Source organism: Triturus cristatus, chromosome 4_2 (genome assembly GCF_964204655.1).
Source record: "Triturus cristatus chromosome 4_2, aTriCri1.1, whole genome shotgun sequence".
Lineage (NCBI taxonomy): Eukaryota > Metazoa > Chordata > Amphibia > Caudata > Salamandridae > Triturus > Triturus cristatus.
Window position 1 is genome coordinate 245,846,336 of NC_140586.1, and position 23,463 is coordinate 245,869,798.

The 23,463-nt window shown below is 44.0% G+C and overlaps 1 protein-coding gene across 2 annotated transcripts in view; it reads right to left on the minus strand.

The window, feature by feature from the left end:
• The window catches only part of LOC146833562 (E3 ubiquitin-protein ligase TRIM39-like), a 218,777-nt gene that overhangs the window by 153,203 nt on the left and 42,111 nt on the right, over positions 1 to 23,463 (minus strand). For both annotated transcript variants that reach the window (XM_085601416.1, XM_085601417.1), the window contains exon 3: positions 17,492 to 17,575. In XM_085601416.1, the coding sequence (XP_085457542.1) occupies positions 17,492 to 17,575 (84 nt within the window). The remainder of the gene's footprint in view (positions 1 to 17,491; positions 17,576 to 23,463) is intronic.

A 23,463-nucleotide genomic window follows, 5' to 3' on the forward strand; every position in this document is an offset into this window, starting at 1 on the left:
TCTGCGACCGGACCGTGACCAGACCGCAGCCAGCAACAGGAACCCTGGATCTGCAACCGCGCACGGCTACAACTCCGTTGCCCTCCTCGCACTAAACCCAGGAAGGATCAACAACTGCCAGCAGTCTACGCCGAACACCACCCACGGCCAGTTCTCATGCAGTCACTGACATCCTTCCTTCACCTCAGACTGCACCCCCATGGCCTCCACACCACACGCCAACACCGAAGCCTGAAGTGCATCCTCCTCAATGTGTGCTTCCTGCACAGACCGGCCGTAGAGATCTGGGACCTCCGACACCCTCTCACCAGACGTGGCGCCCCTTACAGAAACCTGGACCAGCGCCTTCTCCACCCCTGACCTCACCACTGCCATCCTCGACAGATACTAGCTCCAGAGGGGTGACAGCCCCAACTGCCCAGGAGGAGGACTCTCCATCGCACACAAGAGCTCCCTTCGGCTCTCCACCACGAAGGACTCCTTCCCCACCACCGAACACCTTCACTTCCAGATCCAGACCAGCCCCAGAACCACTCTGTGACACCCTCGCCTACAGTCCCCCACCAGACCCCACGCTTCGTTCGCCTCTACGTAGCTGACCTAATCGCACCCCACGCCATCGCCTCCATGGACCAATTACTCATTGGAGACCTGAACTTCCACCTCGACAACCCCAGCAACCCAAACTCCGCCACCCTCCTGGACAACCTCGCCAACATAGGACTGACACAGCTAGTCACCATGCCCACCCACAAGGCAGGTTACACCCTCGACCCCATCTTCGCAGGAGGAAACATCCACTTCAGCCACACCAAGCAACCCCCATGGACAGATCACCACTGCTTACACTTCCACGTCGACAAACCCACACCGCCCCAACCTGCACCGCACCCACCACGAAGGAACTGGAGCAAAGTCACTGAGAAACTCCTCAACTCCACCCTCAACCACAACGCCCACGTCAACCAACGCCGACCTTGCACCCAAAGGACTCCCCTGATGGATCTCCAGCTGCGCAGACAAGCTTGCACCACTACACAACCCAGACAGAAAGCCCCAGGAAAGCCACCTGGTTCACCGCCCACCTCCAAGAATCCAGACACCTGCAGACGTCTTGAGAAGAACTTGAGAAACAGCATAAGACTGCACCACCTACAAAAACGCCATGACGGAATACCACCAACTCAGAGCCACCAAAAGGACCTTCATCCAAAACAAGATTCTCCCCAACGCCGGCAACTCCAAGCAACTCTTCAGCGTCATCCAAGAATTCACCCAGCCCCCAGCGAAACCACCGACATCACCCCATCCCAGGACCTCCGCGACAAGCTCGAATCCTACTTCCATCTGAAAATCAAGGCACTCTACGACAACTTCAACGACCAGACACCCCACTCCGAAACCACTTCCTGCTCCAGCAAAGCAATCCAGCCCACCATCTCCTCCTGGACCCCAGTCACCACCAAAGACACCACTTGGACCATAAAAGGCATTCATTCAGGGGCCCCCACGGACCCCTGCTTCCCCACATCTTCCAGACCGCAGCCATCGCTTCCGAACTATTACACACCATCAACACCACCTTCAAGACCGGCATCTTTCCAGACGACTGGAAACACGCAGAAGTCAGACCCCTGCTCAAGTAGCTCTCAGCAGACCCACCGACGTCAATAACTACAAACCATAACCCTCCTCCCTTTGCGGCCAAAGTTACAGAGAAGACCGTCAATGCACAACTAGCTGAATGAATCATAGAAAACTCCATCCTCCACCCCTCCCAATCCGGATTCTGCAGCAACCACAGTACAGAAACATCGCTAATCGCCACCACAGACGACATCCACACCCTCCTCTACCAAAAAGACACCTCAGCCCTGATCCTACTCAACCTCTCTGCAGCGTTCGACAGTCTCCCACTGCACACTCACTGCCAGACTCCACGACGCCGGCATACAAGGAACCGACCTAGAGTGGATCTCATTCCTCACCGGCAGAACGCAAAGAATTAGACTACCACCTTTCCGCTCCAAACCCACAGAAATCTACTGCAGAGTGCCCCAAGGATCATAGCTCAGCCCCATGCTCTTCAACATCTACAAGGCCTCCCTCACACAGACTCAGCATAGTATCCTACTCAGACGTCACCCAACTCATCCTCTCCCTCACTAAGGATCCAATCATCACCAGACAACTTCCAGGAAGGAAGGACGTTGCATCCTGGATGAGCAGAAACTGCCTGAAGCTCAACTCAGAAGACAGAAGTCGTCGGACCTTCCCCCTCGGCATGGGACAACACCTAGTGACCTATGGCCCTCGGCAGTCTCCCCCCCCCCCCCCATACCCAAGAATCACACCCGAAACATTGGCATCGTACTAGACTCCTCCCTCTCCATGACACGAAAGGTCAACGCGGTCGCCTCCAGCAGTTTCCTTCTCCGAATCCTCCAAAAGCCCTTTAAGTGGACCCCCCCTTCGGAGTCAAAGAAGGCTGTCACCCACGCACTCAACCAGCACACTGGACTACGGAAATGCCCTCTATGCCGGGATCAACAAGTCTCTACTCTGCAAGCTCCAGACCATACAGAACACCGCAGCCAGACTCGTTCTCAGCATTCCTCGAAACAAGCGCACCACTCAACACCTACGGAACCTCCACTGGCGCCCCGTTGAGAAGATAGTCACTTTCAAGATACTCACCCACGCCTACAAATGCCTCCACAACACCAGACCCCAATAGCCTCAACAAGGGCATCTCCTTCCACATACCCAAGAGAAACCTCTGATCTGCCGACCTCCCCTCACCGAAAACCCATGCATCTGCAGAGCCAAAACAGGTGGAAGAACCTTCTCCTACATCTCCAGGTTTTTGCATTTGCTGCCAGCCGCCAAACACTGCACCTACAAGCGAGCAAGGATCAGCGCGGAGTCTTCCTCCTCGCACCCGTAAATGCAACCTCATTACCCTTGGGGCTGAACCTTCCCGCCGGGGGGCCGCTGGAGGTCACCAAAACCTTGCGCCTCCGTAGCTTGTAACCGCAGTCTGCAGCAGCGGTGGTGTTTAGCGGACGGCGCAGAGAGGAGGGAGCGTGCCAGCCGAGCCACGGAGCGGAGCAGGAGGCACCGTGGTTCAGGTTGAGCCACACCACAGCTACAACCATAAGGTGAGGAGTCCTGAACCAATCCCCACTGAGATAGTGACACAGTAATTAATCTTGAAAGTACCCAGACTGCCGGCACCTGCTCGGGCGTGCTGGGACATGTTCAGAGGTGGGACATGTTCAGAGGTAGAACGTGTTCAGAGGTAGAACGTGTTCAGAGGTAGAGGGTAATTGAGATAGCTGGAGCCTCTTTGGGTGAGTGCAAGCACCTCTGCCTTCACTGCAAGCCGGAGTGAGAGTGGCGCAAGGCGGAACCGCAGAGGCAGATTAGATAAGGTGCAGCACGAGATCTGATCTGGTCTAAACTCTTGCCCGTCCTCTACTTGACCACTACTTGCCTTGCCCACCTGCACTTTCTCTGACTGGGCCAGACCGCCACCTTGGAGTATGTGGAGTAATAGTATGGGGGGCTTGAGTGGGGCCGAGCACTCCCATCTGCAGCATCCACAGCCCCCTGGCACCTGCATCCTGAATCCCGACTCCTACCTCCCGCATTCTCCATTTTTACAACATCCTTAGTCTACCTTCATCATCACAGCAAGATCTCATAGCACTTCCCTCTACAATCCGCATTTGTTGAACCTCAGCACTTCAGTACAGCACTTGACTATGAACCAATTGGAAAAGAAGATTGAGTCTGCGGCAGGATCTCTTTAAAAAATTTGAAATCTCAGAAGGCAATTGAAAAGAAATGCAAGAGAAATGAGAGATCCTGGAAGGGAAATTTGATGACATTGTCCAACGTACAGGAATTTGGGAGGGGGAGATAAGGGAACTATCTGCAACGGTCTCCGAGAACTCCAAAGATATAAAGCACCTGAAAGCGCTGAATAAGTCTTTACAGGAGGATCTGGAGATGCTTGAGACACAGGCCAGACAAAACAATCTTGGAGTCCTAAATATCCCGGAGGGCTCTGAAAACGGGGACATTAAGACCTTTATTTTTAAGATACTGTGAGAAGCAATTCTCCACAACAGGCAGGACCTTTATTTGGAGAAAGATCCAAAGAGTTCATAGGGACCCTTTCAAGTTGAACCCTGCTAAAAAGTAGTTAGGAAAATTGAGATTAATTTTCTAACGTACACCGTGAAGCAGCTGGTACTAGGTCGTGCCCTGAAAGAAGGTTCCCTGAAGCATGGATATTTTAATTATCAAATAAGGTCTGACCTAGGCAAGATAACCGCACAAAGGCAATGGGAACTAGGCACTAGAATGAATGAACTGAGGAGTAAAGGTGCCCAGGTACAGATGAAGTTCCCAGCGATGCTTAAAATTATGTGGAAAAATATGGGGAGACCTCGGTCGGAGATGGAGAGAAGCACTTTTGCACAGTCCCTGGCACCCAGGATTGCACGCAGCACTTTGAACCCGGTCCCTCGCTGAGCCCTCATTAACGGCGGGACGCGCACGGGCTCGGCCCGGGCCAAGACGGGCCCGTCTTAGCCCGTCATAGCCAGGAGTAGGCTGGGCTGGGCCATAGACTTTGGTTTCTATTCTTTTACCACAACCATTGCGACAGATAAGTACTTGCTGCTTGCTAGATAATATATGCCCATAAACCGTTTTTAGCAGTGTCTCCCTGATTTGATTTTTGAGTTGTACGACCAATAGATTGTTGATAGACACGCACTTATACTCCAAGACACTTGGTCTGGTACTGTTATTTATTTTTCTGTGACCCTTTTGACAGTTTTTCATTTTTTCTGATCTATTGTTTATTTAGCTTATTTATTTTTTTAATCACCCTGTCATAATGGTGAAAAGAAAGGCTGTAAGCTCACAACCCAAGAAGCAGACGAAATCTGGGGAGGGTCCGTGTGTTTCCATTCTAAATTTTTTAACGGGCGCTATGGGAGCCCTGGAGGAGCAGATTGCTTCTTCGACAGAAACAATCTCCCGTGGCAGTACGGTTGCTACAACTTGCTCGGGGGACCTATTAACAACCCATAACAAACAAGTAATAGATAAGCCCGGTGTTACTAGCAATGGATGCGCTCTAGACATTTCAGACCATATTTCCTTCTCTGATCAGGACGTTGAGCTTCAGCCACCCATTAAACGTTCAAAAAACCCAGTTTCCACTGCAGAGGTATTGACAGAATTAACATCTAGCGCTAAGGCTAATCCACAGAAATCTAGCACCAAGGGAGTTCATAAATCCCTCCCCAAACCGAAAAAGGCGTCCCGAGGGGTTATGTCAACCCCCACTCATGTCATAACACATACTAATTTATTGGCCATGCAAACCAAGATTGAGGCAATGGATACATTCATCAGAGACTCCCTGACTAACATTATTATAAGGCTTGGCGTGATCGAAGAAACATTACTGAAACATTCGAAATCCCCGTTAATTATCGACGCGCCATCATCCATCTCTAGCATTGCTAAACCTGTGACAAACAATGACCAGGGTAAATCTTTATCAAAGCTAGGGAGTACACAGTCGAATCTGAGACATTCGGACGACCATGCATCTTCTTCCCGAGGAAATGCCATAACCCTCTCACAACCCAGGCCTATTCTGGCTGACTCATGTCGGCGATGGCAATCGGCATTATGATACATCGGCCGTAAATCCTGCTTATGCTTTACCTGCCTCTTTTCTGGACCTACCACCTGCTGTCACGCCTTATACAATTATATTAACTAATGTACCTAAACTGAGAGATGACTTACCTGAACCATGGCAGGTGCTAAGAAACAAGTCTCTAGCTTGGCTGGGATCTAGGGTGGGAGAAAGTGATAGGTTGTTCATGGAATTCAAAATGGTAAGAAGGGTGAGCTGGCTGGGTAAAGACCCTAAACTCTTTCCAGGCGACTGCGTGGTTCTGAACTTTAAGACTCCCCAATTTGTTCGTTGGATATTGCGTAACATGGACTATCATGCATTAGCCTTAGGTAACATTGGTGTGGTTCCTTTAGGTTTTTTCTATAAGCCTTGCGCTCCGCAATTAAAATCCACCACTATAGATTATGGCTATAAATATTCCATCCCAACACACAATCGTTTCCAGTATCTACCTTCTCTAGAAGAGGTTGACTGACAGAGGCCTGGTGAAATCTGGTGATAAGATGGATGTAGACCCTGGTGTTGGTCCACCTACTTTTACTCATAATGGCGGTACGACTCTACCTGCAGCCAACCTCATGCAAAATGGCGTGTATAATGCGACCCAGTCAAGAGAACTTGCAAGGCTTGTGTTAGGCCTTGTCTCCCTGTTGATACTGATAGATCTAGTCCTGATCCTATGACCCCTATAATTTCTCTAAAAGATAATATGATCCTGGGCCAGGGGTCCACTATTGACTCTCAAACCCCCTCACATTCATGGTCACAGCCAACAATCCTGGGCGCTGGGAGTTGGGGGAACAACAATACGTCTAGAATGGGTCATGAGGGCCTTCATATTGTGTATTGGAACGTTGCAGGACTAAAATCGAAGATTAATGATTTGTGGTTGGAGTTTACAAGGAATTACGACATTCTCTGCTTACAAGAAACTTGGCTAGTAGAGCCTGTCCATTTGGCAGGATATCGAACTTTCTTTACTTCAGCTGTCCCGTCTTCTAGTGGCAGAGCAAGGGGAGGCCTTTGCACTTACATCTCTAATCTTGTGAACTATGATAAATGTAGTTTTTTGGATGACCCTTACTATCAAATCATTGGTTTAACTTGTGATCGACATGTGAAGAGGATTGTTAATTTCTATAACACTCCACAGCATCTTCTCACAAGTATTTTGAAATCTCTTTTATATGGTTTAGAGAGGTCCCAGGACTCAACGGACAAGGATGTAATCATTTTATGGGGGGTGATTTCAATTGCTCTTTATGTAAATATACTGGCAAAGGGACTTGTGGTCTAATGTATGATTATGACGACGAAGATTGTCTTTCGCACTTTGCGCACACGGTCCAAGGGGATTTATTCAATTATATACTATTTACATACGACCTGGGTTTTTGTAATAGGTTAACTACCCCATGACTGATTTCTCCCCAACTTTTAATGGTCGTGGTGTCCTGTCCACAATAGACTTAATACTGACGTTCAACAGGCATTCTTCTAGATTAAAGGATTTTAATACACATGATATGGCCTTAAGTGACCACTTTCCAATAAGTATAAATCTGCTGACACAAGGCCAAACTGTAAGACCAAGGGGTTTGAATATTGATAATATTAATCTTAGTAGGCAGAATGGCTATGCTTTAAGTTGGGAGAGTGTGAACCACGAAGAACTTCTGAGTAAAATATTCACAGATTGTCGTACAAATTTTATGCTTTGCCTAAATGAGGAGACCGACAAAAGCGACATTGTGAAGAATTTCTCAATAATCTCTGCAACCATTAAGTCTGCTCTCTTTGTTGAAACTAACAAAAGTAAATCAGTGAAGCACGGCTGGTTCGATCAGTCATGCACCCAAGCTTATGCAAAGTTGAAGTCTGTGCTCCATGCTAAACCTAAAAACACTTTTAATATCAGGAATGCTAGAAGGGAGTACAAAATAGCAGTGAATAATAGGAAATAAGAGCTAAAAAAGTCAATGTGGTTGGCACTACATGAGGCAGCTTTGGTGAAAGACTCGGCGGCCTTCTGGAAGGCTGTTAATGCTCCTTTTTTACTCAACTCGGATAGAGCCAACATCGAGATTGCAATCCCTGAAAATGATTGGATTAGTCATTATACACATCTTTATGACTGTCCTGTTACTTTGGATCCCCCGGGGCCTCAACTACTTGTGCCCTTGTCCCGGGGACCTCAAACTGAGAAACATCTGGTCTTCGACGTATAGGAAGTAATTGAGGCCATAATGACAACTCAATGGGGCAAGGCACCAGGCCCAGATGGCGTACCTGCTGACCTTTTTAAATCTAACCTGGAATTATGGGGACTACTTTTAACTTCACTTTTTAATGCTTCTGTAGAAAATGGTCTTCCTCCAACGTGGCTGGTCTCAATTTTAGTTCCTATTTTTAAAAAAGGGGACAGAGATAATCCGGCATGCTATCGCCCGATTTCTCTGTTAGACTCCTCAATGAAAATAGCTGGCAGAGTTATTTTAAACAAACAAGATTGGGCTGAGGACCGGGAATTTTATGCGATATCCAATATGGCTTTCGCAAGGGAATGGGAACTGTGGATCAGAGTATTAATTTAAATCTTTTAATGGCTAAATATACGGAGGCTAAAAGGGCTAATTTTTATCTAACTTTTGTTGATTTATCATCAACTTTCGATTGTGTTGTACACACAAAGCTATGGGAAATCTTAGATGGGCTTGGAGTGGATACTGTTCTAGTTAACTTCCTTAGACCGCTTTATGCAGGGGCCAAGGCTAGGGTACGGTATGGGATGGCGGGTCAATGTACAACCGATTTTAACATAGGAAAAGGAGTGAGACAGGGTTGTGTCCTTGCTCCCTTCCTTTTTAATCTATATATTAACGGCCTAGAAAAATACTTATTACAAAATTGTTATGACCTCCCCCAAACTCCAAGGCCTCCCCCGGCCTTATTATACGCCGATGGTGCCGTCCTCATGGCCCGCACCCCACTTGCTTTGCAAAGAGTAATTTCCCCTTTTGAAAAATTTATGTCCAACTTGGGGCTCACTATTAAGGTCTCTAAAACCTTTGCTATGACTGCTGGCAGTACCCTTAGCAAGGGCTCGAAGACTATGTTTGTGTATGACAAACCGATAGAATACACCAAATCATTTGCCTATTTGGGCATTTTATTTGATAATAAACTTAGTTGGCAACTTGCAATAAAAACCAGGAGGGCCCTGTTCACTAGAACTGTAACTGCCCTAAATAATTTTAGCAAGAAGCTAGGCAGGAGGCCCCAGTCTGAGTTGAGGCAAAATGTGTCTCCGTTGCCACTTATGGTGCAGGTCTTTGGGGGATTGTTGACTCTACTTCCCTGCAGACTGTAGAAAATACATTTCTACGGTTTTTACTGGGAGTTCCTGCTTCTACATCAACATACATATGCCATGCCGAACTGGGAATTGGTTATCTAGAAGATAAAATCAAAATACAACCACTACTTCAATGGCATAGGATCTGGACATCAGAAAATCTGGCCTTGAATCGTACAATTATAACAGACGTTTTAAAGTTGGATGGGGCACCAAGGATAAGATGGTTAACTTATATTAAATCATTTTTCTGTAACATGGATCGCTGTGAATTTTATGACGACCCTACCTCTCTGTCCCCAATTGCGAAAAAGGATCTGAAAAAATTGTGTTTGGATTTTTTAAATGTCTGTAGACTGACTTCAGAACAGAAGAAGATCTCTGTACAGGCGCACCAGTTGATCTCTACTTGTTCCTCAATACAACCGTACATATTAATTGTTACTGGTGATTTGGATAGATTTTTGCTGGTCCGTTTCCGCTTGGGAATTGTTCACAGGTTATTAAGTTTTCCTATACGCAGTGATTGGTCCAAATCTCTCTGTAACTGCCCATGCGATGATCTATCTACCCAATCCACACTACATGTTTTTCTATGTAAATTTTATACCATTCCCAGGAAAAGATGGATTGTGCCGGTTTTGAAATCTTTTGGCATTAGGCAATGTCGCCCTGCACTTTTAGCCATACAAATGTTAGACTCACCTTATGTCATAGCCTCCGTCATCGCTTTTTTAAAATTTATTTTTAAATCTAGAAATCAACTGTTAATGTAGCTATGTTTATTGTTCTTATGCACTGTGTTCTTGCTTTTATGATTAATGATTTTAATCGAATAAAGCTTCATTGATTGATGTGGAAAAATAAGATTTTTAAAATAAGTTGCCCTGGGGAGGTGGATACCTTCACAGCAAAGTGGAGGGATGAGTCTATGAGCCTAAAGCATGTAATATCTGTAAGTGGTCTTAGTTCAGTGTAACCAGGACAGTGTGTAAATAGGAATATAGAATTAATAAAGGTAGTGAAGCTGAGTTTTTTCCCTTCTCTATTTATAAGTATATGTGGTATCACTCTACAGGAAGGGAGGTCACGAAGGGCAGACTATATCGCCCAGGGAGAAACCAGGGTGCTTTCCAGGGGGGTGGGGTGGTGGGTCACAGGGTGTGGGAAGCACAGGGGAAAAATAAAAATACATCCTCTTTCTGCTATCTTTAAATTTAACTAAGATGATGTATGGCTTCCTTTGGTCTGGGAGGTTTAATCAAGGGTGTATAATTGAGAAGGTGCAGATAATGAAGATAATGAAGACGAATAGGGGTAAAGTCTGGGAATTTAAAGAATGAGTAGGTTAAATTTGGTGAATTTTCTAACATGGAATGTTAATGGATTGAGATCTCGGAGAAAAGTGGCTCAGGTAGCGGAACATCTTAAAAACAGCGAAGCGCAAATTATTCTGCTTCAAGAGACCCATTTGGAACGGAGGGAGTGTGGTTTATGTTTTAAAAAGTTACGATGGATCCAAGAGGTAGTGTGCTCAGACCAGAGAGGGAATACCAGAGGAGTGGCTCTTATCATTAGAAATGATTCAGGAATAAGATTAATTAAACACGAATCAGATTTTTCTGGTAGATGGCTGGTTGCTTCCCTCGAGCTCCAAGGTAGGCCAGAAGTATGAACGGTATATTATGGCCCAAATAATTATAACCCGGATGCTTTAATGAAATTAGAATCATGTTTACTAGAAACATCAGCAGCACCGATAGTATTGGGGGTAGACTTTAATCTAGTGTTGAATAAGGAGTCGGACCGGACCTAGATAGTTAAGTATATTAGTCCTCCCAAAACATCTGCCAGGCATAAAAGTATGATGGTTGAGCTCAATTTGGTTGATATTTGGCATAAAAAGATGGGTCTGTAAGGGGTTTTACCTTTTACAGTAAAAAAATATTGCCATCATTCACGGATTGATAACTTTTTGGTAGCTCAGGAGCTAAATGATGAAGTAGAGGCAGTATCTCATACACCGGCGGTGCCCTCAGACTACTCCTCGGTAGTCCTATCTTTGAGACTAAATCAAAAAGTGGGCCAAAGAAGGTGGGGGCTGGATAGGACTATCTTATTGGATGAGGAGGTGATACTTAGCCTAGCGGAAAGAACTGTTGACTTCTTCCTGATTAATGAGGGTTCAAAGTATAGTGTGGGATGCTTTTAAAGCATATACAAGGGGAATATTAAAATCTATAATGGTCGGTAAAAAAATTTAAGGTAAAGCAGGAGGATAAGAACCAAATAAGAGGAATTAAGGCTAGAGAAAATGAACTCCAGAAGGCCTCGATGTAAGGATCGGATGGAGTACCCTTGCTTAGTAAAGATCTGGAGGGACTCCAGGCAAAGTATCAGGCACAGCTGGATAAGAGGATACTAGATAAAATGGAAAGTTAGTAAGCTCCAGCACTTTGCATATGGGGGAAAGGTGTAGTTCATTGTTAGCCTGGAAGTCTAGAACAGATAGGGCTAGGAACGCAATACAGAATTTGATTGGTAGAGAATCAGGGGAATTATTGCACTCCAATGCGGATATTAGGAAGGAAGCCCGAAGTTATACGAGTAGTCTTTATAGTGAGGACATGCAACCTATGGGGGACTGCATAGAAGATTGTTAAATAAAAAAATAAAAAAATAGAAAGAAGATTGAGCTCCCAACACTTTCCATTGAACAAAAGATCGGCTTAGAGCATGAGATTTCTGAAGGAGATTAAGGTGCAGTGTGGGAGTATGGCCAGGGGTAAGGCAGCTCGGCCAGATGGGCTTCCGATTGAGCTGTATGTGTGTATTATAGACAAAATAGCCCCTGCATTAAAAGATTTATTTAATGAGATATACATTAATGGGGAGATGGTCCCTAGCTCCTGGCTGGAGGCTACGATAACTTTGATAGCTAAACCGAATAAAGATCTGCAAAAACTAAAGTCGTATAGACCAATATCTCTTTCAAACGCGGACTATAAGATCTTCTCCGGGATCATTGCATCTAGAGGGGCAAAGGTTAGAAAGGGATTTATTCACCCTGATCAAAAAGGAGTTATCCCAGGGAGGGAGTTGAACGATCTCACGTTTTTGATGGGGTTATAGATCTGGCTGAGGTCAAAAACTTACCCCTGACCATAGTAGCTGTGGACAGAGCCAAAGCTTTCGATCAAGTGTGCTGGGCGTATCTTTGGACAGCACTAAGTTTTGGCTTTCCGCAGAATATTGTGAAGACTATACAAAACCTTCACTATCTTCCTAGAGCTAAAGTGTTAGTAAATGGAGAGTTGTCAGACTGGTTTACTATCTCGAGGGGCACCAGACAAGGTTGCCCTCTGTCCCCTCTACTTTTTAATTTGTATATAGAGCCCTTTGCTAGCTTGATTGGGCAAGATCATGCCATCATACCTTTTAAATTTGGTGAGCTTAAGGCTAAATTGGCCCTATATGCGGATGAATGGATTCTATACACTATTAATCCACATGAGGTTTTCCCTAATCTGATGGAGAAGGCAGAGAGGTTTGGTTTAATTTCCGGATACAAGATAAATGCTGAAGATAATGAAATAATGGAGTGGAACCAGAGCATGAGGAGCCTGGGGACTAGATCCCAAATACGGTATTTAGGAATACAGATTACGCAGAAATTAGAGGAGCTTTCTAAAAAAAACAAAGAAAACCAGTAGGGAGATGGGAAATTTGTTAATGTGGGCTAACTTACCATTAAACATCTATGGTGGGGTGACCCTTATAAAATGATTCTTCTCCAAAGTCACTTTTCTTTTTAATTCAATTCCACTAACTTTTCGGAAAGAGGATATAGCGAAGCTACAGGGAAAACAATTGGGAGTTTTATTTGGGCCTCAAAGGGCGAGAGGACAGCGTGGAAAAAGTTAAGGTTGGAGGCAGGGGGATTGGCGTTACCTGATTTATTGGTGTATTGCTATGCCTTCCATTTAAAGAATTTTCATATGTTGGCAAATAAGTTAGATTGATCATCAATGGGCCTGCTTTTTGAAGCAATGTTGGCCGACGTCACTCAAGGTCAACATCATTTTCTTTTTAAGTATGGAGACCCAAAATTCTTTAAAAAAGTGAGGCTGAAGATTCTGAGGTCTGCCTTAAGAATGTGGGTCTATCAGCGGAATAGTCTGGGAGTGCCTTACTATTCAACTTGGGCACCAATTTAGGAGTCCCCAGGAACCCCAGAATGTCTGAATAATCAACTGAGTCAGCCCTTAAAATCTGGGGGGGCTACATTATTGGGCAGATCATAAATCAGGATCAAGTCTAGTGAGTTGGGAAGTTCTAAGCAACCTTACAAGGGGACAGTTGACAAGATTTTAAGTATTACCAAATACGTTCTTTGTGGGCAACTCAGGACTGGGCAGATGAAGAGGACAACTTGATTCGACCAGGTTATGAGAACTGATCGATGGGCAAAGGAAGTCTCATATTGGTATTGGGTTTTAGTGGAGGCGGATGAAAGCATGGAAAACTAAATCCTAAACTTATGAGCAGATGAGTTTTGGGGATAATGACGTGCAGCAACTTTGGTTTGATTCCTCTTCCATTTTATGATCAGTATTAAAACCTGCCTCGCTTAAACGTAACCATCTTTTCACTACGTATAGGGTGTATTGGTCTCCAGCAAAGTTATCAAAAACAACAGGTTACATCTACTATTGTCCATGATGTAGGCTTCCTTTAGCAGATCTACATGTTTTCCTCAAGTGCCCAAAGATCACCCCTTATTGGGCCTCAATATGTGACTTTCTTGGTGAGGTGATTGGTAAACGGATTAAGGTAAGCCGAAGCCTTGTATTTTTTTGAATAGGTCAAGAGGTTGCTCCTTTGCAGAGTGCCTCAGAATGATGATTTATACGAGCCCGTCTGATATGGAGTGTGACCCTAGGAGTCAGGATAAGCTTTGGCCAAAATTGATTGGAGAGAGAAAGAGCGGGTCCAATGATTAAGCCAAAAATGCTTTGGGTCCCGACCCCCTCTGATTGATGGTGCCCTGTCGTTACAACAAAGGAGCTGGAGTGGAAACAGCAGTTTCCTTGCGTAGACTGGCTCTAATTTCTCCCTTGGTTTCTATGGGAGAAGAGCAATCCTAGCAAGAGAGTTGGCAGAAGGAGGACCAAAAAAAAACCAACAAAGCACTTCAATACTGCAGTACTACGGTTTCGTCAACACTGCCCCCAATGGATCCTTCTTGAAAGCTTAAGAAAGCCTAGCAAGGCCAACTGAGCTATTATAGCCCTCACCCAGCAGCCCTATACAGACCACAGGGTCACAGGACAAACCGACTGAACGACTCATACATCAAGCCATGAGATCGGGCAGAGTAAGAAAAGCCCCAACGAAGCCAAAACCGCAATCCTCGTCAAGACCACAAATCAACCAAACGGAAGAGCGAGGGCAGAGTTACACAAAGATGGCTTTTCTTCTTCTCTACAGTAAAACCACCAGGCTCTTGGATTAAACTTGGATTTGGCTCCCCCCTCAGTGCTTACTGATGCAATACAAAATACAAAAGTTTATTCTGTATGCAGGAAAACCCTTTTTGTAAGCCATGAAGACTTTTGCTTTAGGGTATTGGAAAAGCTAATTTTCAGTGCCACTAAATCGCTTAGTTAATTTAAGTCCAATACCTACATCAGCAGCTGAAACAGATAGACCGTGGAGATGAAAGCTGGGAACCAGATGCAGAAGTGACCTATACACACACCTTTGTGTAAGGCACACAGATAACATGGTCTCCAACAAGCTTTTATTAAAAAAAGGGTGGGAAAGGATACCCATTAAGGACAACTTAAAATACACTGTACTGACCAGTTATATACAGTTTAGAGATAAAGCTACTCAGTGACAGATCTTCTGGTCATTCCTAGTGCTAATCATGCTTGCCAAACCAACATGGTCCTTCAGAATGATGAAGTAGCCAAGCATAACAATCCCCAGCACACGTTTAATGATCTACCAATACTGATCAGCAGTAGCACAAGTAAGTCCACTTGAATACACAATAAACAGCGCAATAAAGTTCTTTGTTCGTTAATTTCTTTTCTTCAGGTTCCTTTTTATTTAAACAAGATCTTAGCCAGCCAACACGTGTTTCGTCGCCACAGTGGGAATAAAAGCCTGCGACTTTTTCTAGGCTCTAAGGTCTCTTGTTCTTAACAATTTCAAGTGTGATGATAATTCCAACCCATACGCTCCTCCGGGATGGGCAGACATATTGAAGTAACTTCCAAACAGTTCATAAAATGACCACCAAACATATGGGTGTGTCGTTGTGTATATTCTTATCCGATCGCATTAACGTTCTATGCCGTACTTAAGTCTGCCCACACCAGAGGATCATGTGGGTTGGAATTATCACCACACTTGAACTTGCTGAGAACAAGAGACATTAGAGTCTTGAAAAAGTTAGGCTTGTAATCCCACTGTGGCGACGGAACACATGTTGGCTGGCTAAGATCTTGTTTGAATAAAAAGGAACCTCAAGAAAAGAAATTAAAGAGCAAGGAACGTTATTGTGCTGTTTGTGTATTCAAGTGGGCTTACGTGTCCTACTGGTGTCCAGTATTTGTAGATCATTAAACGTGTGCTGGGGATTGTTATTGCATATTTCTGTAGCCTTTGGCCACAAGATTAGGGGAGGCTGGTGGTTCTCTCCACCCTTCAGCACAGTTCAGCTATATATAGACTAAGATATTCAGTGACCTCACCCTTGGAGCGCCAGGGTCCCTATATTAATACCACCGAACTTTTGTTTCTGAAGAAGCCAAGCATATTACACTTACAAACCACAGTAAATTTATAATCAAACACTGACGTTTTACATTAAAAACGTGACCAAGTTCCAATTTGGAAGAAAGCAAAATAAAAAAAGTAAATATATGGTATAAAAGAGCAAGCCTCAACCTATGAGGAGAGGCAGGTTCATCTGGTGTCCAGAAGGCTCAGTGTTTATCCAGACATTTAAAAAAGTTGAATTCTAATATTCTACGTAACTGCTGTTCCTGCATCCCCACTTTCAAGTGCCCTGAACAACTGAGCTATTCCTTAACTAACAAGCCTTGTACATTTTTAATATCGGAATTGAGGTTTTCAACAAGGTTCTACCCATCAGCCCTAGGACCACACCAATTGAGAGACAATCTATGTGCACAATTTGTGTGGGAGAAAAGAGGGTGTATAATAAGCGATACATTAATGCCAATGCTCATTTCACATAGCATGTGGTCACCATTAAATTATTTTGTGGCTTACAATGTTTGAACTAAAAGACCTTCTGAAACATGCTTCAACATCGCTTTCTCCTTCATTTGTTCTTCACGGATAGTGTTGTAAGAAGCAATTACACTACAGGTAAGGTTTGCATAATTTATAGTTCATTATTTCTGGTTACCTTTATTTAGGACATTTAGTTGGATTTCATGTAGATCCCAACAGTGCCTGCACTTAGATACCCCAAACGGAAACAGAATATATTAAAATCTTCACTTGGTGACAGAACATGCCGTATTAAATAACAGCAGAGATTTCCAAGTAGCAGGCAATTGTATAACTCCCAACAGCACGTACCACTGAACCGACTTAAAATAAAAGAAAGTCAAATTTTAACAAGTTTCAAACTGTTTTGACATGGTAAATAATCAACCAAGGCAAACAAAGTTAAATTGTATGTTCCATGGAACGGTCTTGCCAATGATTCAAGAGACTCCCAATGATTCAAGAGACTCACAAATAGTAAAGTCATCATACTACATCCGTCATTAAATTATTTGAACCCAATGCTTAAAATGTCACCTTACAAAGAGCACATGAAATGATCTTAAGGATGCAGCAAGAAACAGAACCCGAAGCACATAATATTACCAGTCATCCACTAGTCGAAGAGGAGACCCCGAAACAGAGTGGAAAGGACATAACAGGCAGACCACAATGGTAAGGGGGCGGGTGGGGCATCATACAATCAGAGCTGCCCTATAACAAATCACAATACACTTGTGACACTGCTGCTACTCTGGGTATCACAGTTACTAATAACCATTAATCTACCTCCACCTTTCAATAGGGTGTTGATACAATTAGCTTAGTGTAAAAGGCAACCAGAGGAACATGAAATCAATGAGTTGACCAAATACCTGGAGTGCAGTGCAGCGAGTAATCCCTGCAAGTAGTACATTTCTCAATCAGTCAAGCAGTGATTAAGAGGAAGGGGCAAGTGATCAGTTACATCTGCTGAACAAGATTGTTAAAGATTCCCCAGACACGTCATACTAATGAAGGACTGGGCAAAGGTGTACATCTAGTAGACGTTGCTGCCAAACAGCTGTTCAAATACAATCACAGCTATTACTCACCATTGTGGTTTTATGCTGCTCTTCTTCAATGATTTTCGACTCCATCTTTTTCTTCAGAGGACAGAGCAATTCCAGGAGTTGTGCCTGCAGAAAATAGACAATGGGTTACACATGGAAAAATCCGTAAGGTAAGAGTTAAATAAAATTCAGTATCTGATTTTTTTTTATTCATCACTAATTACGTACTTGCACCATAATTGACCAAAGCTGTACGAAAGGACTCAAACACTGGAAATGACACAAGAAGAGGATATGAGCAAATAGTTCGCTCCCAAAATGAAAAAGGTTTTCTTTAAGAATATTTATTTTCGGGCTGGATTAGAAAATCAAATAGCCACAATTTAGTAGTAATTGTTGATTTCGGATTAAAAATCCATAAAAACACACAATTAGCTCAGTTATTGTGGTTACAATGTGTAAAAATCCAGACATATACAATCAGTTACATCATCCTAATGAGACCGAATTTAGCACAATGTAACTGTACACAACAGTTCATATTTTAAGTTTCTGGAGAGAGTTTGTTACTATATTTTAAGTATCAAATTAACCTTTCAAACTTAATGCACTTCGTGAACAAAAACCCAAGAACTGTACTTTTTGTTGTAACCGGATCACTGTTTTATCTACACTGATCCGGGTTAGTTCTTCTAAAATACCAGATATTACAGGATTAGTTTAGAATAGTTACCCAAGTGGCGTTCCTTCCTCAGACTGTGGATAATCCATGCAGCGTGTAAAAAAGGTAGCTAGACTGACAACGATCACCATGTGCGTATCAGTTTTCATTTTTCTCAAAGCTGGATAGAAAACCTTATTCCTAGTAAAATACATAATGGGAATAATCCACTTCCTTCTTGGGAATTTGTAGGCCTCGCAGAAAAATACAAGATGTTCTAAAGATTTGGGAGCTTTGTTGCAAGCAGGGAAGAGTATTGGAATTCTTGGTTTTTGCCCATCTAGCTGTGAACTCTAGTGTAGGCCGGGTCCCATATCTAAACTTTTGGTAGCTGTCGGGGAAGGGAACCCTGCCTGACATCTTAAGTAGGTTCATAAAATAAGAAACTCTTATGGTAAATTGATCTGTCAGGCTGCATGATTTGCAGTCTTTAACTGTTCCTCCACATAAATATTCTCTGCCCCACTCTTTTCAGCTGCCTTGGTGTCGAGTGGGAGTCATCTGGACAGTCCCAGAGGTTCTCAAGGTGTAAAGACCGCTATTTTTTCTCACATATGACAACCAAGGAATTCGTAGATGCCCTGATGTTTTTGAAATCTCTTTAAATGGTGCTCAATAGGATTCGAGCTCTGAAGTTGACCATATCCTGTGTAAGTATAGTAGTGGTCTCAACTGAATGGTAGACACAATGCAGTATAAGCCCATGTCCTGCATTAGTGCAAGAGTTGGAGAACTGTATGGGCGGTTCATTAAACACTTGAGAAATTTGTTCTCTACGATGGATAGCGCGTTAGTAGCAGTGTGGCCCCAAAGTTCTGCGCTGTATAGAGCGTCACTTTTTGCCCTCACCTTGTATAGCTCCAGTGCAGATGCTACGCTTGTTGTTTTCAGCTTCCTTGCCATCCTTCGAATTGCCCCGGTCACCTGCTCTAATTTTAATGCACTCTTGCTAATTTCCGCCTTTCAACTAAGATTATGTGACAAAGTAGCCCCTAGAAAGTGAGCAAACTAAGTTGTGAATCACGGTGCCGCCCGTTAGAGCTAGCCCGTCTTGGGGGGCAGCGGTCTAGTTTCCCTGCTCCCCACACGTCAAATAGCGCGCTGGAGCGACCGCGCAGCGGGCGCGCCGCCGGCACGCCAAAGGCAAGCCCGTCTGTGCCCGGAGCGCGTCCAGCGCCAGGACCCCTGGTTCAGCCCCCATCCATAAATATAACAAAAACAACTTCAGGACCTACAGTCTGGTGAGTGCATGACCTGTAGTGCCTGGGAGGGGGACGTGAATATGAATAAATACGTATGTAGGGGTTGTGGGTACCACTTTGACCGATTCATGGGGGATAAAAGGAAAGATTTTACAAAGCCAGATCCAGGCCGTAAAGACCAATATGAAGCCAAAAGAGGCCAAGAGGTACAACAACACCATCCTCAGCGACCAGCAAGGCAATCGGAGGCAGGAAAGATAAGTAGGAAGTCAATACAAACTCTGTCCTGCATATTAAATACCCGATCGCTCGTAAAACATAAATACCAACTAGAGTGTTTACTTCAAATAGAAAATCTGGACATCACCTTTTTAACTGAGACATGGACAGATGCCAGCTCAGACCCAGATTGGAATATAGCCCTCCCCCCTGGCTACTCAATGGTACAACATGATGGGATAGAAGGTAGAGGTGGTGGGGTAGCAATAATATATAATGATTACTTAAGGCTGCGACATGAAATTATAACTACACTTCCATCCGAGACATTAATGTTCTTTTAAACTCAGTGACTCCTTATTTAAAGGGCTACTGGTATACAGGCCACCAGGACCAAGAAAGGTGTTCTCACAGGCTATCCTAAACTTTTTAGAGTCAAGTCTGGATGCCGAGTACCTCAACATTTTAGGTGATTTTAACTACCATCTTGAACTAGATACCAATCCAGACACAGTAAGCTTGGTAGACAACCTGACAGCATATGGATTCTCACAAATTGTACTGGAACCTACACATTTGGCTGGCCACACCCTGGATGGGATTTTTACAAACCAAGCAGGTGTAAAAATAATTAAAACACTACCACTGCCTTGGACGGACCATAGAGCTATTATCTTTCAGATAACATATAAAGATCATTTACTGCCTCAACCCCTTTCCGCTCGGAACTTGCAGGTTCGGCAATGGAACAAGATAAAAAAGGCCGACCTGGAACAGGCATTAAGCTCAGATCCATTTATCTTAAGCAAGGACAATGATATAGCAGCCAGTCAATTTGACAACTGGATCAGAACAGCTGCAGATAAAACAGCCCCTATAATCAACAAAATCAATAGTAGAGGAACGCCGACGGCACCCTGGTATAGTCCAGAGATAAAAATAATAAAAACTGAAATGCAGACTGACAGAACGAGTCTGGCGGACAGATTATAGTCCAGAGCATAAACTATTATATAACCAATGCCTGGAGGACTATAAACAGGCTATTATTAAAGCCAAAAGGACCTATTTCACTGCTAAAATAAACAAGGCGACACTCCTCAAAAGAGCTGTTAAAACTGTGCAGACATTGGTCACCCCCCAACACTCAGGAAAATTTATACCTGACCAAGCCCTTTGTAATACAATGGCTGTTTTCTTCCAAAACAAAGTACAAGTAATATATGACGACTTTTTAAACTCAGTGAAAAGTAGGCCGGATAATAACCCTCCAAACATAAAGGTCTGGGCAACAAACAGCAGACTGGGCTGCTTTACGACGCTCAATATTGAGGAGGTTAATTACCTCCTGATATCCATTAAATCTGGTTCCCCAAATGTTCCATGCCCCCCAGCAGTTTTCCATTTGGTCTCTAAGGCTATCAGCACATATCTTACCCCTCTCCTGAATCAAGGATTAACAGGGAAATATCCTGAGGCATGGAAAAAAAGCCTGTATAAGGCCAATTCTAAAAAAAACAGTCCTCAGATCCACTCGAGCCAAAACACTATTGGCCAATCTCCCGACTATCATTACCAGCAAAGATTCTAGAAAAAGCCATAAATAAGGAGTTAATCCAGTATTTAGAAGACAATTCTTTACTGGATTGTACTCAACATGGATTTAGGCCCTGTCATTCAACAGAAACAGCATTGGTGCTGGCAACTGAGGAGATTCGAAGGACAGTGGATGGGGCAGCAGAGCAATTTTGGTTCTGCTGGACCACTCGGCGGCGTTTGACACAGTGAACCATTTGGTACTGGTGCAACGGCTGAAAGAGACAGGGGTGGAGGACACTGCACTAAGCTTACTTTCCTCCTTTTTAGATGCCAGACAGCAAAATATACACTGGGAGAACATGCAATCGGGAACGTTCCTACTCCCATGTGGGGTTCCGCAGGGGTCTGCCTTGTCGCCAACTCTTTTTAATATACATGTTGCCCCGTTGGCCAATCTGGTCAGGAAACATTGACTCCATAATCATGTATGCCGATGATTCACAGCTTACTGTCTCAGTCGCTGAATCTTCTGATACAGCAGCTATCTGCTTCCATGCCTGTTTGAGGGACATTATGGAGTGGATGAGCACAATTTTTTTTAAAAATAAATACTGATAAATCCGAGGTCCTTGAATTTGGCAAAGGACCATCGGTATGGAACACTAGCTGGTGGACTGCGGAGGCGGGTGTATGTCCCACCCCCGTTGCTAAGGCTAAAAACCTAGGGGTGACTCTAGATAACCAACTAAATCTATCCGCCCATATCAATTAACGTCCTCCTGTTATAGCAACCGAACTTCAAAAAATAATTGTAGTTGCACTTTTATCTAAATTAGATTATTGCAACGCTCTTTTTGTGGGGATTGATAAAGCACAGGAAAGGAAGCTTCAGTCACTTCAGAATATGGCGGCTAGACTGCTCATGAATATTCCAAAGGGCCATCCTACCTCAGAGGCCGTTAAAACCCTTCATTGGCTCCCAGTCTGTCAGAGGGCTAATTTTAAAGCTTTAGGTCTGGTACATAAGGCCCTCCATGGAGGTGTCTCCGGGGAATTTAGGAAACTCTTTACAAGATATCTCCCTGCTAGACCGCTCAGATCGTCCTCTGAAGGATTTGTCTGTGTTCCAAAAACACGGAAGGTTAGATGGGGACGACGCACATTATCCTGTGCGGCAAAACTATGGAACCAGATGCCATACCTTCTGCGCTGTCAACCGAATCGGGTGCGATTCAGGAAGGATCTAAAAACATGGCTTTTTGGAAAAAATTAGATACACACCTAGAGGGCTTATATCCAGGTTTCACAGTTAGCGCCAAGACGCCACGGCATTTGCGCGCACTACAAATAATTCAAATCAAAGAAAAATAAAATTAAAAACTTGCCGTAGAGGTATATTGTTGGCAATTACTTTTGATCTGAAAGATTTATAGGGGCAGAACACCATGTATTTGGTCTTATTTATGTTCAACTCTAAACCCCAGCCGGTGCAGAACAGAAAATGGTTTAAGATTTCTTGGAGGCCTCTTGGTGACTTTGAGATGAGCATGGTGTCACCTGTGAATAATAACATTGGATATTTTACTGCAACAATTCTGGGAGCATCGTTATTTTGGAATTCCAAGGTTTCTGCCAGGTCGATCACAAACAAAGAAGAGTCTGGGCTAAAACACAGCCTTGCCTAACTCCCTTCTCTATTTTGAAAGCTTTGGTTTGTTCCCAGTCCTTCCAATATCTCACCTGCGCTTGATTATTCTCATGAATCTTCATTAAGATTTCTAAAATATTAGTCGATACTCCCATGTTGCCAAGAACGTCCCACAGTTTCAATCTTGGAACTGTGTCAAAGGCTGACTTAAGATCAACAAAAGTGACATATATAGCCTTTAGCAAGTAAAACTTTGCAGTAGATCAAGATCAACCTAAAAATTTGATCTACAGTACTAACTTTGGGGCGAAAGCCTGGTAAATGTGCTTGTCGATATCCACTGACAATTTTCCCAGGATCTGGTGCCAAAAAAATAAATAATAATCTTTCAGAGCCCATCTAATAAACTGATAGGCCTACAGTTCCTGGGGTCATCTCGTTGACCTTTCTTATAAAATTGGGATGATTTCTGCACTGTGCTACGACTCTGGTATTGCCCCCCCCACCCTCTCATAATTGCCCTCGTAATAATTAAGTATATGGCCCAAATATCTGGCTCTGATGCGTACAAGTCAGAGGGATTGCAGTCTGAGCCAGGGGGTTTGTGGAGAACAATTGATTCACTGCCCGAGAGAAATCTGGAAGGGAGACTTCAAGAGTATCTGCTTGCCCCAAGGTAAAGGTA